The following is an 18,375-nucleotide window of genomic DNA, read 5'->3' on the forward strand; positions in this document are numbered from 1 at the left end:
TAAACAAATTGCTTTGTTATCTGAATTACCACATTTAGTTATGTTCTGCACATTTAAAAAAATTTAAAGTAAAAGTTTGTAGATTACTGGAAATCAAAAATATTAATAGTAATAAAATAGTGGTGAAAGTTTTTTGAGTTCATAAATCTTGCATGCTGTTATTTTGGATGAAAAAAAATCTTATTATCCCTCAACAAAAAAATACTGAATTAAGGTGAACGTCAATTAATAGTGAATTAGTCTGAAATGATTAATCAATGAACACACCCTTTATGGGTAGTTAATGATTCTCTGAATTATCAGACAAACAGCATTGCATCAGAGCAGAAACACTCGCTGGATCTCTGATTTATCAGCTTTGCTTTTTAAGTGAAATTGCTGCTTTTCCTCATTATGAGATTTTAATGTGTTCTATGAGTTGTTTGAGACTTTGAGACTATTATTATTGAGCTAATAATACTGTTTTCACTGCAGTTCAGCAAGTTAAAACCGTTTCTCCGGTCTGTTCACCGTAAACCACACAGATTCTGTTTTATGTTATCACACAGACTGCTAATATTTGGTTTGCAAAAAAATCTGACATCAGCGTGAAAGAAACAGGCATGTACCTGCATTAAATATTGCGTAATAGTGAACTGCACTTTTTAAAGTTTTCTGTCTGGAGGAGCGACACGCTGAAGTCCATTAATAAAAGCTGGAGGAGCAACAAACAAGGAAAACAAGTTGAGAACGGTTCAGTTAAGGTAAGAGCAGATCCATTTTGATTAATAAAAAAAGGGTACAAATAGTAAATTATGCCATAATTCTTTGTTTTACCAAGACTTAAAAGACTTAAAACTGACTTAAAAGATATAAAAATAACAGTCTGAACCAAATTTTATATCTGTATACACACACACAAACACACACACACACAGAGAATAAACACATTTATTCTGTAAATACAACCTTATTTTGGATGTGACTAATGGATTGACAGCACTAATGTACCGTATACATTAGAATCAGAAAGAGTTTGTCAAGTATATTCACACATGACAGTGACGGGACAAAAATAAATAATAAAGGAATTAAGAAATAAGCAAATATAAAATATAAAATATACAATTTAACAAATGCATTACAATATGCACACTATTGTATGTATATTATGCGCAAATTAAAATATAGACTGAGTTTGTTGTTAAATATATAAGTGCAATTGTCTTTAAATAGTGTTGTTGTTGCACAATATAGTGACATGCATTCATTTTCTTTTCGGCTTAGTCCCTTTATTAATCTGGGGTCGCCACAGCGGAATGAACCGCCATGGTGACATGAAAATGGTAAACATTTATATAGAACCCAGATTTTTTGGATTGTGAAATCAATTTCATCATGATCTGCGAAATATTTACAATTATAATTCATATATTATTTTATAAATATTAGGGGCTGGTTGTTGTATTTCTTTGTGCTGTGGCAACAATTCTGCGACAGCTCTTACAATTGACCTGTTTTTGTTCGGCGTCTGTAACTTTGAAACCAAAATGTTCCCATATTACTGACATGCTGTTTTCCTTTGATATGAATTTGTCTATTAATGCACGGTAAAACAAATCTGTAATTTTGGCAGCTGTGGTGGCGGAAACAAAGTCAAATAACAGCCGTTAAATTACAGAAATTTACTGTAAAATAACAGATGTTGAATTACAGAAATTCAAATTTAAGAATATTTCTGTAATTAATGCCCTTTATTTTACAGTAAATGTCTATAATTTAACAACTCCAGCTGCTGGAAATAAACCATAATTTTTTTTTTTTTACAGTGTGCTACTTAAGCGGCAGACGCCGTCATCCCACTTGTTCGTGGTTTCCTGTTTGTTTGTTTGTTTTTACTGTGTGTGTTCCGCATAGTTCAGTTGCACAATCCTGATTGGGCAGAATAAAAGTGTGCTCACTCAATTGGCTAATTGACACGCAGGTGGCAGTCAAGCATTTGCTCAGGGTGGGGGAAATTAAATTATCTATATACTGTATATTTCATATCGCAGCCTCTTGCGATTTAGCTAATCGCAACGTTTCAAATTGCGATTGTGATTCGATTACGATTAATCACACAGCCCTAATTCATACATTTAATATTAAAGATAAATAAACCAAAACTAAATTAATTTATCAAATTTGGTACTAAATCAAGCATTGGCATATTCCACTGTAAAATTTGCCTTATTTCAAAATGACCCATATTCCATACCATAAAATTACACATATACTACCTTATATTTAAGAAAATTTTTATTAATCAAGCAGTATTAACATATGCCCATATAAAAATTGTAGAACTATAATTCATATATTATATTTCATATTAAAGATAAATCAACTAAAACTTGATTAAATTAATCATATTTGGTTCTAAATCAATTTGTGTTAGCATATTCCGCTATAAACATTTTTTTTTAATTAACCATATTTCGTCCTATAAAGTTACTGTCATATTTCAGAAAATGTAATTAAATTAAATTAAATTAAATTAAATTAAATTAAATTAAATTAAATTAAATTAAATTAAATTAAATTAAATTAGTGAGGTAGTAAAAAAATAGTGAGGTAGTAATAAGGTAGTAAGGTAGTAATGAGGTAGTAATAAAATAGTGAGGAGGACATTATAACCCGCAGTTCTCTCTCAACACAAGCGTCTGTTTCCTCCTGCATTTCCATTTCCAGCGAGTGTTTTCAGTGTTTGTTTCTGTCCTGTTTACACACCGTTCCTCTGATTTGACAGAGAAGAGCCGGAGGAATCACTGACTCAGCAAACACACACCAGTGTGAGTGTGTGTGTGTGTGTCTATCTGACGCTCACATGCTTCCTCAGCTCAACAAACACACCATCAACAGCCTCCAGCTTTGTTTGTATTAGTTTGCTCATTGTCTTGTACAGAATGAGTGCTAATGATGTGTGTCTGTTGTGTGTTTTCTTTCTCAGATGTTAAGGAGCAACAATTGAGATTGTGTTACTGATAGAGAGTCTCTTTCCTTGAATCAATAGCTGCGTTTTCATTCCAAGATGCAAATTAGATTCATGCGAAAAACTGGAATTTTGCATAAAAACATTTGCAATTGAAGGAGCGTTTCCATCAATGACTGTAAAAAATATGGATGACGCGACAGCCCCTTTTCCCATTGAACGCCTTGAGGGCAAAACACCTGCTTGACGGGCACAAACTGTCGCAAAAGACTGCTGAAATTGGAGCCTTGACATGCGCAGAAGGACTGTCTGATGGAGCCTGAGGAGGAGCCGCGAAAATGAGCGGAGTCGAGCTTCCAATCAAACGCTTTATGTAAAATCAACCACGCCCCCCGAACTTCTCAGCATGCGTTTGCTGTCATATCAACACAAATGGATGTAATAACGTTAACAAATATGAGGGTTTTATATATTCAATCGCGCCAGCTCCAGGCCGCAGCGCATAACTTACTCGCGGCGTCGCGGGCTGATTCCGGCTCGCATGCGGCAGCGCCTGCTCGCTCGGCCGCCGCATCTGGCTCGATTGACTCGGGCTGGAATTGGGTAGTGAGTCCAGGCATCCGGAGTAGGTCCAGCAGAGGTAACATTAGTCAGTCTGAGCTCTAAGAGATAAGTCTCCGGCAGGCGAGAATCTAGCCGGAACTGTGTTTTGCTATCTGGGTGGCTAGGCGTGTATCAGCAAACTAATAAAGCCCGAAAAAAGCCCTGAACTTAGCGAATAAACAGTGTTCCACCAGGATCATGTATGTCAGAAACTATAGTTTACTGCTGAACTCATTTTGTCATGGTAAAATAACACAGAAATCGAATAATAACATTTCAGTCTACTTCAGTCTTCTGCCGAAGCTCAGACGCCGCGCTTTGAGAAACTGTCAATCACAGCTGTCAATCACGATGACACGCCCAGCATTAAATTACTGCTAAAAACAAACTGTTTACAAAAATGAAGATCTGCACCTATTTCAGCACAATAACCAGTGCCTTAATCGACCAGAACTATCTTTCGGGACATTTTATTGCAAGTGTAATAATTTTTTTTTATTTGGGCTCAAGTCTCCTTCATTAACACGGAGGAGGCGGGCTTTATGACTTGTACTGCAGCCAGCCCCCAGGGGGCGATCTAACGGCCGAAACCTTCACTCAAACGTAGGCTTGCGGCACACTTGGTTTCCATCCAATGAGAAAAATAAATGAATTAAATCAACACTTCACGATAAGCATGCGCAAATATTGATCAGAAGAGTGTAGTTTAATACATTGGGATTTGCCACCATGGTGTTTGTTCTCCAATAAATGAGTTGTGCCTCAGAAGACGAAGACAAAACATAATGAACGTAGTGAATGGGGTGGCTTTTGGAGGTGTGAGAGGCTCTTCGGGAGCGTAGACTGATGCTCAAGACAGTTCTGGAGGGATTAATAATTGGAGAATAATAATACTGAAGCACTGTGATGACGGACTGATGGCTGAGGCAGCAGATCTTTTATAATGTAGAGCTGGAAACATGAGCTGCTATTAATTTGTCCCATCACACACATTTTTATCTGATCATCATCTGTCAAAAACTAAATCACATCACGCAGACTGATGAAGCGCATGCACAGATTTATTCCCCAAATGTGTTGCATTGGAGTTTACGCACATTATTTCTCGTCGGACAAAATGTTTGTCCTTCTCAAGTGTGTGCAAATGCTTTTAATTTACATTTTCACATTGCATGCGTATCTTGATGTTTCCGTTAAGTATTTTTTATGCAATATTTCAAAATGTGCATAAAATTCGGTGGATGGAAACGACCAGCAGTGCTCTGAAACGTGTCTTATCTTGCAGTGAAAAGTATTCAGACCAGATATGGAGAGTCAAATCAGAGTATGCAATGCTGTTGTTGGGTGGAGGATTTTAATGATTGTGTATTCAGAGGTTATAAATAGTACACGTTCACATAGGATGGTCTTTTACATGCATATATTCATGGCTTTTAAAGTTTATTAGCAGTATTTGCTAAGACAAAGGTTTCCATTACTCAGTCTTAAGGTCACTGTTTTGATCAGGCCACTATATAACATATAGTGAACATATATTATGTAACATATATCATATATATATAACATGTTATTTATATATATATATATATATATATATATATATATATATATATATATATATATATATATATAWAWATATATATATATATATATATATATATATATATATATATATATATATATATATATATATATATATATGTTATATATATATATATATATATATATATATATATATATATATATATATATATATATATATATATATATATAATTTTTTTTTAATAAATAGGTAAATGAAACTATAACATTTGGTATAATCTTAAGCTTTATTTATTACAATAAAAGCAAAATATATAAAGAGCTTTATGAGCTTTGATAAAATAAATTAGACATTTGATAAATTATGTTAAATTAGATTATCATTCATAAATGTATTAATATTTTTGTAAACTAATTTTAATGAATTATAATTTTAAAAGAAATCTTAATGTTAATTATAATAAAAAATATATATATATATATATATATATATATATTATGTTTATTGGCGATGCAGCAGCGCAGAAGGTAGTGCTGTCGCCTCACAGCAAGAAGGTTGCTGGTTCGAGCTCCGGCTGGGTCAGTTGGCGTTTCTGTGTGGAGTTTGCATGTTCTCCCTGCCTTCGCGTGGGTTTCCTCCGGATGCTCTGGTCTCCCCCACAGTCCAAAGACACGGGTGCAGGTGAATTGGGTAGGCTAAATTGTCGGTAGTATATGAGTGTGAACGAGTGTGTGGATGTTTCCCAGAGATGGGTTGCGGCTGGAAGGGCATCCGCTGCATAACAACATGCTGGATAAGTTGGCGGTTCATTCTGCGGTGGCGACCCCAGATTAATAAAGGGACTAAGCCGAAAAGAAAATGAATGAATGTTAAATGTTAAAATAAAATAAAAGGTTCATATTAATTTACTTTTTGTGATTATTACACCATAGTAGATAAATTGACTGAACAACCAGGTGTTTTTAATTAAGTATTTCTAATTGTTTATTTATTAATTTACATATTTATTTATTTTCACTTTTAGGAACATAAAAGCATATTAATGATTTTCATTATAAAAAATATAAATGCAAATAAATAATCATTAAAACTGAGTTTACAGACAGAGGTTTCATTTTTTTGTGATTAGTAGCACTACTTGTTTGGTAGGGGAAAAAACAGTTGAGCCCTAAAGGTGACTGTGTAATGAATAACTAATCATTTTATTAAATTGCATAATCTGACAACTTTTCCTAAACGTCCCTATACCTTACGCCCTTAAACATAATGCTGAAAACAGGCTCATTTACAGATTATGAGACATAAATTAAAATGTGAGTAACAAAACCTCCCCTTATTAGTCATTTCATGAAAAACATTTATCAGTGATAAACAAGAACATTGTTCAATTCTGCAATACATTCAGTTTTAACCACAATAAAGCAGAAGGCAAGCTGATGTTGATTCAGATCAGTTCAATGACTCAATCTTGTATTGAGGTGTTTATGATTATTAATATATTTTAAACCTCCATATTGACATAGCATAAGTATCCAAACAGCTGTTTCTTATTCTAGCGATAACAGGAATTGTCTGTATGTGCGAATATAAAACCAGCTTCACCTTAATACAATAAGCATTTGACATGGGGCATACTGACAACAACTGACTAATCACATGGAGAAGAAAAGGCCATAAAGTACAGCACATTTTATGATCCACAAAAAAAGGGGTAAATTAAATATACCTTACAATAGTTTCAAGAATGTTAAACGTTTTCAAACAGCTGTTAACAGTAAATGTATTTTTATAGATAAGTGGCATTAATTGAGTTTGTTCAGCCATTAGAAACTAGCATAAACACAATATGAATTCACCCAGGAGATTCATACACAATTTCATCATCAAACACTCGTTAGTAAAACGACTATGACTGTCTATAATGCTTTATATACATCCCTGACAGCTTTAACTGTTGTATTATGGGTTTTATTTAAGTTAACGAACTGTAACCAAAGTTCGACTGTTAAAACAATCCAAACGAATGTTAACAGAGCAGCTTCACAACAACAACAAACTGTAGAAATAGTTAAGAATGTTACTTACTTCAAGTCGAAGAATCAGTAAAAAGCGATATATTCCTTAAATCGCCGATGATTTGGTTCGATTTTAATGATTAAAAACAGCAATATTGCTCTAATTGAAAGGGCGCCAATATGACAGATGGACTCATGGGATTTGTAGTCTTTGACTGATTGCGCCCGATCGCGCCTATGGTATTGTAGTTTCATATTATGAAGTTTACATTTACGGATCATTTTATTTCATTCATATGTTATAAAAGTGATAGTTATTGCATTGAATGCGGTTTGGGTGGGTAACTGCGTTGTTTCCGTCAAAAATACTGTCAACATTGCACCTAAAGTGATCAGATTTTGAAAAATGTTTTTATTTATTTGTATTTATATGACACTTTATACATGAACAGACTGTTCACGCTAATGAAAAAGAAAACTTCTCCTCTACTATGACCATAGCAGATATGAATAAATTAATTTGTTTAATATATCAGTTTATATTTTAATTATATGTTTGTTTTAATAAAAACAATTAGTTCAATTATAATATATATATATATATATATATATATATATATATATATATATATATATATATATATATATATATATATATATATATATATATATATATAAATGTATATATATATATATATATATATATATATATATGGATCGATGGATGGATGGATAGATGGATGGATGGATGGATGGATGGATGGATGGATGGATGGATGGATGGATGGATGGATGGATGGATGGATGAATGGGTGGAAGGATGGATGGATGGATGGATGGATGGATGGATGGATGGATGGATGGACAGACAGACGGACAGACAGATAGATATTTAAAAATAGATATGTCAGATAACATACATAATATGTAAAATTAATGAATTATTATTTATATTTATTATTGGTTATATTAATTATATTTATATCATATATATCGTTTGTATTTATATTGTTTTATTAATAATGTTCTATTATTTTGTTATATTATTTCACTACAATATTATCAATCCTATTGTTTATTGTTATGCACCATTTTGAAAAATATTTTGTTATTAGATTTAATTTCTTTGTATGTTATTCATCATTATATATGTATATCCTTCATTTATATTCTACTATGATATTTCATACCATCACATGAATCTGCACATGCTCGGTTTGCAGCAGGGTGTGGTGCCGCTGTAATTTACTGTGTTTCTTTCCATGGAGGATTTTGCCAAGTTGTATTTCAGCTCTTATCTGCAGAACTTTCAGTGGGAATATCTCTCTTTGATTGGACGTATCCCATCACACATAACTTACCCAAAACTCAAGCCAAACACTCTTTCAGCTGAGCTCCAGGTAGTGTCCGCTGAAGTATTTGGCCGGTGTTTCAGTGTTTCTGAAAGCTGTATCTAGAGCATGCTGGTACTGCAGAGCTCATCTGGAGCCTAGGTGTCTGTGAGGAGAAGCAGAAAACACACACACACACAGACATCAGCTAAACTCGCTCATGACTTGTGCACAAAACACACTTCCCATATCCGCGAAGGTCTTGTGATTCACTTTCCTCACTTCAGCATTTTTATGCATGTGTTTCATTCATGATGCCTGCTGTTTCCAGTGACAGTTTTTACATATCCAATCTTTCAATGCATATTTTCATTTTGCATAATAACCAGCTGCAACCAATTGTGCATAGTAGCCTTCACCTTTTGTCTATACACTGCAAAAATATCTGTTAAATACCATATCTGTATTTTGTGATTTATTTAGTCATTTATTTACGGTTATGAATTGCATTATGGGATGTTGATGTCTGCTCTGTCCACATTTTATGTTGAAAATTCAACTCTACAGTGTAACAAAGTGACTTTTATTGACATTTTAGTTGTTTGAAATAATATAATGTATACAAAATAATAATATCTAGAGAAATAAGTCTGTAAAATAACAGAAAATGTGCTGGTAGTTCATTAGAAGGTTTCTGTAGCTTAATATACAACAACAACCCAGACAATATAGCACTGCAGACTATTACAAATGTTCACAAAAGTCACTTTTCCAGGTTCAAAGTTGTTTAAAGAAAGCTCAAGATCCTATAATGCAATTCAAAAGCATACATAAAGGTGAGAAAATAAAAAATGAATCACAAAATATATAAAACTGATAGTTTATGGATATTTTTTACAGTGTAGGTTATCACAACTTGTATTATTTTTGTATCAGGAACACCACTCTAAACTACACCACCAAAATCGGACAAAATAATTCATAGAGTGCAGCTTAAAGGGTTAAGAGTAATGGTAATTTTACATTTAATCACACTCTAAAAAAGGGCCGGGTTGTCGTAACACAACCCAGGCTCATTCTGAATACGTACCCCTATATACGTTTCTGGAGAGCACCAAGATCTCAAATTTCTCTCGCAAGTGCCATTCACACCTGCTGTTCTCTCATAAATCCACCAGAGGCCCCTGTCAACTGACTGACTGACTGATCGACTTACCCAACCTTCTCCTTCCCTAAACCCAACCAATAGAGTTTTCAAAAGCACAGATTGACCGACCCACTTTCCTAAACCCAACCTACAGTTTTAAAGAGCAATGCAGAAAAGGAAAAGCCCTGGTGTGATTTTTACCACATTTTCAGATTTTACCACATTCTCACCCTGTTATTTATTTAGGTTTTGGCATTTGTTTTTGCCTTAACTATTTTCTGGCACTGTTCTTCACTGGACTCGAATTCCATCGTCGTAGTTAACTCTTTTCTGCGTCTGATGTCCTCCGATGTACATGGCGAGCTTACTGGACAAACTGGTATATATATATATATATATATATATATATATATATATATATATATATATATATATATATATATATATATATTAGGTGTAACAGTGGCGCAGTGGGTAGCAAGAGTGCCTCACAGCAAGAAGGTCGCTGGTTGAGCCTCGTCTGGGTCATTTTGTGTTTCTGTGTAGAGTTTGCATGTTCTCCTAGTGTTGGCATGGGTTTGTGTGGTGTTCACAGTCCAAACACACTAGAGGTGAATTGAATAAAATTGTCTGTAGTGTATGAGTGTGAATGAGTGTGTATGGATTTTTCCCAGTACTGAGTTGCAGCTGGAAGGGCATCCACTGCGTAAAATATATGCTGGATAAGTTCACGTGGGTTTCCTCCGGGTGCTCCGGTTTCCCCCACAGTCCAAACACATGCGGTACAGGTGAATTGGGTAGGAATTGTCTGGGGTATGTGTTTGTGAATGATGTTTTCCAGTGATGGGTTGTGGCTGGAAGGGCATCGGTTGCATAAGCGAACATGCTGGATAAGTTTGCGGTTCATTCCGCTGTGGCGACCTCAGATAATAAAGGGACTAAGCTGAAAATAAAATAAATGAATGAATAATTATTACTAATATTTATTTAATAACACATTATTAATATTTGTAATATGTAAACATTAATACAATAATAAAATGTACATGCACATACACACATAAAACTTAGTAAAAAATAAAAATAAAAAGGTTTTCTTAAATTTCCATTCCTCAGAATTTCAATTGTGATTAAAATTTGGTGTGATTTTCAGTCACAACTAATAAAAACTAAATAAATTTGTTAATCTGACCAGTTGTCATTTAAATGAAATCAAAACAAAAGGCTATAAATGACTTTATATTACAAAATAAATCAAGAAATGTTATTTATATTTTTATTTATTTATTTATTTTTATTTATTTATTTATAAACATTTTAAACAAGCATTTACCAAATAAACACAGTAAATCCAAGTGGGTTTCAGTGGCTGTTGTGCTGCAGTGTTTCAGTTGTGTTTTTCTGGGTGTCTGGATGTTGCTGGTGCAAAAGATAAGCAGCATATCAGTTTAAGCCTGCAGCCCCTCAATACATATGTATGAGGGGGCGGAGTCAGATAAAACACAGGGGCGGGGCCACTCATGCAGGAGCTTCAGTAAGTTTCCCGCAGCTCTATAAAACACAAATAGTGTGAAAATACATGAGTGCTGCTGTTCATGAGACTCGGTAAGTATTTCACTTCACTTTTTCAATTATTCACAGTGATTGTGAAACTCTGGTTAGTTTTGGAGTGTTGTTGTATTGTTGAAGTAGGGTGTTTAATACTCTACATATGTGTAAATATGTTTTTCTTTTATGCTTATGATGCTTGCACTTAAAGTACCTGTAAAGATGTTAGATTTCATCCCAAAGTCCAAACAAAATGCAGTTTATTTTTACATTGTTTTAATAACTTGGAAACATTTGTATGTTTGTAGGTCTTATGTAAGAATTAATTCATAAATATGCATTTATTGTAAATATTCATATGTTAACTGTGTACATTTTTTTTGTCATATTTCCTCTAAAGGGTCAAAAACTAAAAAATATCAAGCATGAAGAAAATTAAGCTTTTTTTATAGTTGTTTTTCTTTTTAGATTTAAACTAATGAAATAAATTAAAATCTTTGTTCCGCTCTTTTAAAAAATTCTGTATAAATATGTCTTTTATAATATGCTTTATTTTTTAATTATGTATTGTAATTCTGACTATGAGTTCTGTATTTCTGATATATATCATTACACACTTAAAAAATGCTGGGTTATGGACAAACCTGTGCATTAGGGTTAAAAACATTTGAATTTAATTAAAAATATTAACCCAATGTTGGGTCAAAAATTAACAAACCCAACCATTCTGTTAAAAAGTGTCATTTAAATTTAACTGAAAATAATGACCCAACAATGGCACAAAAATTGATAAACCCAACCATTGGGTTTTTAAAGTGTCATTTAAATTTGGTTGAAAATGTTAACCCAACTTTGGGTCAAATACAAACTAACTCAGCCATTGGGTTAAAAGTGTAATTTAAATTTAATTGCATTTTTTATCCAAATGTTGGGTCAAAAATGAACAAACCAGTGTGTTAAAACGTGTCATTTAAATTTAATTGAAAATAATAACCCAACATTGGCACAAAAATGCACAAACCCAACCATTGGGTTAATTTTTTTTTATTTAAATTAAATTAAAAACATGAATCCAATAATGTCAAAAATGGAAAAACCCAACCACTGAGTAAAAAAAAGTGTTATTTAAATTTAATTAAAAATATAAACCAAACTTCATGTCAGAGATGGACAAACACAACCATTGGGTTAAAACTGTTATTTAAATACAATTTTAAATATTAATCCAACATTGGGTCAAAAATGGACAAACCAAACCATTGGGTTAAAATAAATATTTAAGTTTAATTTAAAATATTAACCCAACTTTGGGTTCAAATACAGACTAAACCATTTGTTGGGGGTAAAAGTGTCATTTAAATAATATTTGTAAATATTAAACAAACAATGGCACAAAAGTGAACAAACCTAAGCATTGGGTTAAAAAAAAGTGAAATTCAAATTTCAATGAAAATATTTACTCATGGGGCAAAAATGGACAAACACAACCATTGGGGTAAAAGCGCTACTAAAATTAAACCTAAAATATTAACCAAATCTTAGGTCAAATATGGACAAACCAAACCAGTGGGTTAAAAACATCATTTAAATTTCAGTTAAAACATTAATCAAATGTTGAGTCAAAAATGGACAAACCAACCATTGGGTTAAAAAGTGTTACTTAATTTTCATTTAAAACATTAATCCAACAATGGGTCAAAAATGGACAAACCAACTGTTGGGTTAAAAAAGTGCAATTTAAATTTCATTTAAAATAATACCCCAAACAATGGTGCAAAATATAGACAAACCCAACCAATGGGTAAAAAAGTCTCATTTAAATTCCATTAGAAATATTAACCCAGTGTTGGGTCAAATATGGACAAACCCAACATTGAGATAATGTTTTTAATGCAATTTAAACTGAACATGCTGAAATTAGATGTGTTTTAGAGTATATGATGAGTATGATCTGATGTTTCCTATAAGTTTATATATTTTTCGCTAAACTCTTTTCACTTTTCTAGACAGTGTTTGTGATCTCTGTTTCTTGCAGGTGTCTGAACAGTAAAAGCCAGCGTGTGTGTTGTGTTTTTGGCAGACATGGACCCTCAGGTGCCCAAAGACAAGTGAGTAGAAGATCAGCTGCAGCTTTATCTGTTTTCTGCTCTGACAGACCGATAACAAGAACTAGTGGCTTTTTTTTCTGTGGCTTTCCCTCTGAAAACCAAGACAAAGTGCTGAATTGAAGTTTCCATCTGCTTACACAAATATGTTCTGTAAGGTTTTGCAAACGTTCCCTCTGAGTTATGAACATGTGAATATTGTCGAATCAGTCAAAACATTATTTAAATGTTCTCGCTTATGTAACCATATGACATGAGATTCACTCTGAATAATGCTGGATTATTACGACTGATTTAATTGGACTAATTTAGTTAATTAAATTGGCCAGCATAGGACCAAGTTTAACCCAATGTTTGGGTTAGTCCATATTTTACTCCATTTGACTTTAAATAAGCCAGCATTTCCTTGAGGCCTATATGATACTTATAATGCAATCATCATGTAAACGTGTCTTTTGTTCTTAGAGCATTCAGAAACAGGCAGTAACTTCTGATGAATGCCAGCATTGATTTTACACAGCCGATGGCCTTCAAGCCACAACCCAATACTGGAAAACACCCATACACACTCATTCACACACACACTCATACACTACAGTCAATTTAGTTCATCAATACTCCTATAGCGCTTTTGTTTGGACTGTGGGGTACACAGGAGCTCCCGGATGGAACTCACGCCAACATTGGGAGAACATTCAAACTCCACACAGAAACGCCAACTGACCCAGCCGGGACTCGAACCAGCGACATTCTTGCTGTGAGGCCACAGTTCTAACCACTAAGCCACCGTGCCGCACTGAATATTTTCTGATCATTAAATCACTGGTGCCACTAGTGGCAGTTCAGTGAACTGCAGCAGCTACACTAAGGGTGCTTTCACACCTGCCTTATTTAGTTCGATTGAATCGCACTAGAGTTCGTTTTCCTTTTTGGTGCGGTTAGTTTGGGCAGGTGTGAATGCAGCAATCGTACTTGAGTGCGCACCAAAAGCGGACCAAATAAGCGTTCCAAGACCTGCTTGAAGAGGTGGTCTTGGTACGCTTTCAAACAAACCCTGGAGCAGTTTGTTTGTGGTGAGAGTATGATTCGTACTAAAACAGATCCAACCGCAAAAAGTACTGCGCCTTTTGGACTAATTCAGCTGCCGTTGGCCGATGCGCTGTGCATTATGGGATATGGAGGAAAATATTTGTTGACAGCGCTTTACCAACAGAGAGAGAGAGAGGAAAACATTACCTGATGGCTCGTTGGTAATATTTCCGCAAGATGACCATGTCGCAGTTTAGCTAAATTAATTCACGCCTCCTCCTGAAGTGACGAGCGATGCATTAAACACTGTTTCCAGCCGCGGCCGCTCTTCATTCTCGAAATGTACAGTTTGTCTAAAGCAGGAATATCATCAGTCAGTGCAGTCGTCCCTCCAGAGTAAAAACAACATTTTTTTGTTTTGTTTACTTGCGGGAGTTCACTGGCATTTTCCCGCACTTGAATTCTGACCAATCAATAAGCAGTTTAGGAAATATGTTCAACAACATCTGGCCAATGAGAGATGTGGATTTTGTCAGATGACTGCATTTTGGTTTGTTTCAACTGGTTCGGACCAAAGCCAGCAGTGTGGTGTGAAAACAACCCAATGACGGCAGAAAATGCAACTATAGCCCCTTTCACACAGTGATACCGGTAAATATCCGGAAAATTTCCGGAACGACTTTACCGGTATATTCAAAAAAGCGCTGTTCACACAGGCGAGGACGTTACGGAATTTTTCCGGAAAAGTGCATTCACACATCCACACACCAAATGCCGGAAAATTCTGACATCATTAACCAGAAATGACCTCTAAACGGCTGCGCTTGTGTTTGTAAACATTTGACTACATTACAAACTCTTCGGATGGATCAGTATTGAGTACAACTCCAATGAAAACATATAGAGGAACACTTTCGCATGTCGAGATGTTCATGATATGTGTGTGTGCTGGCGCTATGGGCGCTCACGGGCACACGCAAAGCTTGAAGGTAAACAAACAACGGATTATCATAAACATTTTATCGATAATTATTTACACAGCATTAAGAAGGAACATAGAAACATTATCTGACTAACATCTAGCAGCTAAAGGTGTCTGGAAAAAATATTCAAAGGCTTTTATTCTCATAAACCGCGCGCACGTGAATGCGTCTGACTGTTGTGATTGGCTAAAGCAGGTGTCTCACGTCAGCACGTTCTAGACGTGCACGCGCTTATTACGACAATCTTCCTTCTGCATTCACACAGCGCAGCATTCCGGCAAATTGCCGGTAATGTTACAACTTCTCTTTCCGGAAAATAGCCAGAACGAATTTACCGGTATTTTCAAAAAGGGCCTGTTCACACATACAACCTAAGGTCTGTATGTGTGAAAGGGGCTAATGTCTCATTTATTACCCTTGGTCCGGACCAAATGAAACTACAGATGTGAAAGCACCCTAAGAGTACACTCAAACACACATATATGGCATATATACATATTTAATTGTGTGTGACAATGGTTTAATTAAAGATATTTCGTTACAGTAAATAATTATTTCTGCATTATTGTAAACATTTAAACATTCGTTTAATCCAGTGCTCTTAAACTCAATTCCTGGAGGGCCGCAGCTCTGTATCCAACCAGCTCCAACTCACACCTGCTTAATAGTCTCTATAGTCTCAAACAGCTTGATTAGTTTGATCAGCTGTGTTTGATTAGGGATGGAGCAAAACTGTGCAGAGCTGCGGCCCTCCAGGAATCCAGTTTGAGACCTATAGTTTAATATGTCAGAGAAAGCCTAGGAGATAGAATTTGACGTTTTTGTTTTGTTACGAACTGTTCCAACATTAGAGATAGAAAAGTGATGAAATGTTACATGTTGTAGATGCGTACAAACATTTGTTCATAACTTTAATCTGGCAGACATTCTCCCGTTATCTGGGTAAATGCGGTTGTGTAGCGGCATGTTCTAGTCAACATCAACTCTTTCTGAGATCCAGGACAGTGATGTGTTCATCTGATTGTGTTCAAAACACTCCACTTTTCCTCTGTCTGTCAGGTATAATGGCGTCTGGCTGATTTTCTTCATGCTGGGATTGGGAACGCTGCTTCCCTGGAATTTCTTCATGACCGCCACCATGGTAAAAAAACACCTCATGAGCCGCATATTTTTTTTGTAATTGTTGTTTTATTTTCATTTTTTTGCGTGATAAACGACAGAGTCTCTCTTGTGCTGCCTACACCATACAAAAGTGTGCTTTGTTTTATCATTGTAGCACATTTTTAAACCTTTCATTAAAATTTCATTAAAAACTTTCATTCAAATTCTTAAACAGCCATGCATTATACTAACCGGCCACTTTATTAGGTACACCTGTACAACTGCTCGTTAACGCATATTTCTAATCAGCCAATCACATGGCAGCAACTCAATGCATTTAGGCATGTGGACATGGTCAAGACGATCTGCTGCAGTTCAAAGCGAGCATCAGAATGGGAAAGAAAGGGGATTTAAGTGACTTTGAACATGGCATGGTTGTTCCTGCCAGACGGGCTGGTCTGAGTGTTTCAGAAACTGCTGATCTACTGGGATTTTCACGCACAACCATCTCTAGGGTTTACAGAGAATGATCTTAAAAAGAGAAAATATCCAGTGAGTGGCAGTTCTGTGTGCGCAAATGCCTTGTTGATGAGGTCAGAGGAGAATGGCCAGACTGGCTCCAGCTGATAGAAAGGCAACAGTAACTCAAATAAGCACTCGATACAACCGAGCTCTGCAGAAGAGCATCTCTGAACACACAACACGTCCAACCTTGAGGCGGATGGACTACAGCAGCAGAAGAGCACACCGGGTGCCGCTCCTGTCAGCTAAGAACAGGAAACTGAGGCTACAATTCACACAGACTCACCAAAACTGGACAATAGAAGATTGGAGAAACGTTGCCTGCTCTGATGAGTCTCCATTTCTGCTGACACATTCAGATGGTCGGGTCAGAATTAGGCATCAACAGCATGAAAGCATGGATCCATCCTGCCTTGTATCAGCGGTTCAAGCTGGTGGTGGTGGTGTAATGGTGTGGGGGAGATTTTCTTGGCACACTTTGGGTCCATTAGTACCAATTGAGCATCATGTCAACGCCACAGCCTACCTGAGTATTGTTGCTGACCATGTCCATCCCTTTATGACCACAGTGTCTCCATCTTCTGATGGCTACTTCCAGCAGGATAGCATGCCATGTAAGGTGTACCTAATAATGTGGCCAGTGAGGGTATGTGTATATATATATTATATATGTATATATATATATATATATATATATATATATATATATATATATATATATATATATATATATATATATATATATATATATATATATATATATATATATAAATGTTTATTGAATTATGTATTAATAAATGAATATAATATATTATATTTATATAAAATCAAATATATTTTTTAGATTAAGTATGAAAATAAAATAATAATAATAACATTACTAATTTATCATTTATTTATTTATTTTGGGGACTGGTGGGTGGGGTGTCAGAATAAAAAAAAGTTTAAATTTTATGTTGTTATTTATGTCATTGTAAATTTCACAAAATATGTAGTTGCCTTTATGCACAGACTGCATTTATTGTGCCTTGAGTAAATGTAAATGGATTTGTGAATGATCTGATAAATGTGCTGGAAACCAACACAAACACAGAGGATGTAGATCATCATTATTGTATGTGTGTGTTTTATCCGTCAGTACTTCACCAGTCGTCTTGCAGACCCTTTAACCGCAATGAACAATGCATCAATGAACAGCACAGAAGAAGACTCTCGCAGCGTCCTACAGGCCAAGTTTAATAATGTGATGACTCTGTGTGCGATGGTTCCTCTGCTGGTCTTTACCTGCCTCAACTCTATCCTTCACCAGAGGTCAGAATCAATCATACATTCATTTTCCTTCGGCTTAGTCCCTTATTCATCAGGGGTCGCCACAGCAGAATGAACCGCCAAATATTCCAGCATATGTTTCACGCAGCGGATGCCCTTCCAGCTGCAACCCAGTAGTGGGAAACACCCATACACTCTCACATTGTTGTCACATGCGCTATAGGTGAAC

General features: G+C 35.1%; 1 protein-coding gene across 2 annotated transcripts in view; it reads left to right on the plus strand.

The window, feature by feature from the left end:
• The first annotated feature begins 671 nt into the window (after positions 1-671).
• The window catches only part of slc29a1b (solute carrier family 29 member 1b), a 37,603-nt gene continuing 19,899 nt past the window's right edge, over positions 672-18,375 (plus strand). Inside the window, exons 1-4 of one of the 2 annotated variants that reach the window (XM_021479916.3) lie at positions 672-743; positions 13,173-13,245; positions 16,314-16,395; positions 18,016-18,188. In XM_021479916.3, coding sequence (XP_021335591.2) covers positions 13,220-13,245; positions 16,314-16,395; positions 18,016-18,188 — 281 coding nt within the window. In that variant the 5' untranslated portion in view covers positions 672-743; positions 13,173-13,219. Of the gene's footprint in view, positions 744-11,149; positions 11,195-13,172; positions 13,246-16,313; positions 16,396-18,015; positions 18,189-18,375 lie in introns of those variants that run through there. The other variant, XM_005172933.6, reaches the window with a different exon arrangement.

This window comes from Danio rerio, chromosome 11 (genome assembly GCF_049306965.1).
Source record: "Danio rerio strain Tuebingen ecotype United States chromosome 11, GRCz12tu, whole genome shotgun sequence".
Lineage (NCBI taxonomy): Eukaryota > Metazoa > Chordata > Actinopteri > Cypriniformes > Danionidae > Danio > Danio rerio.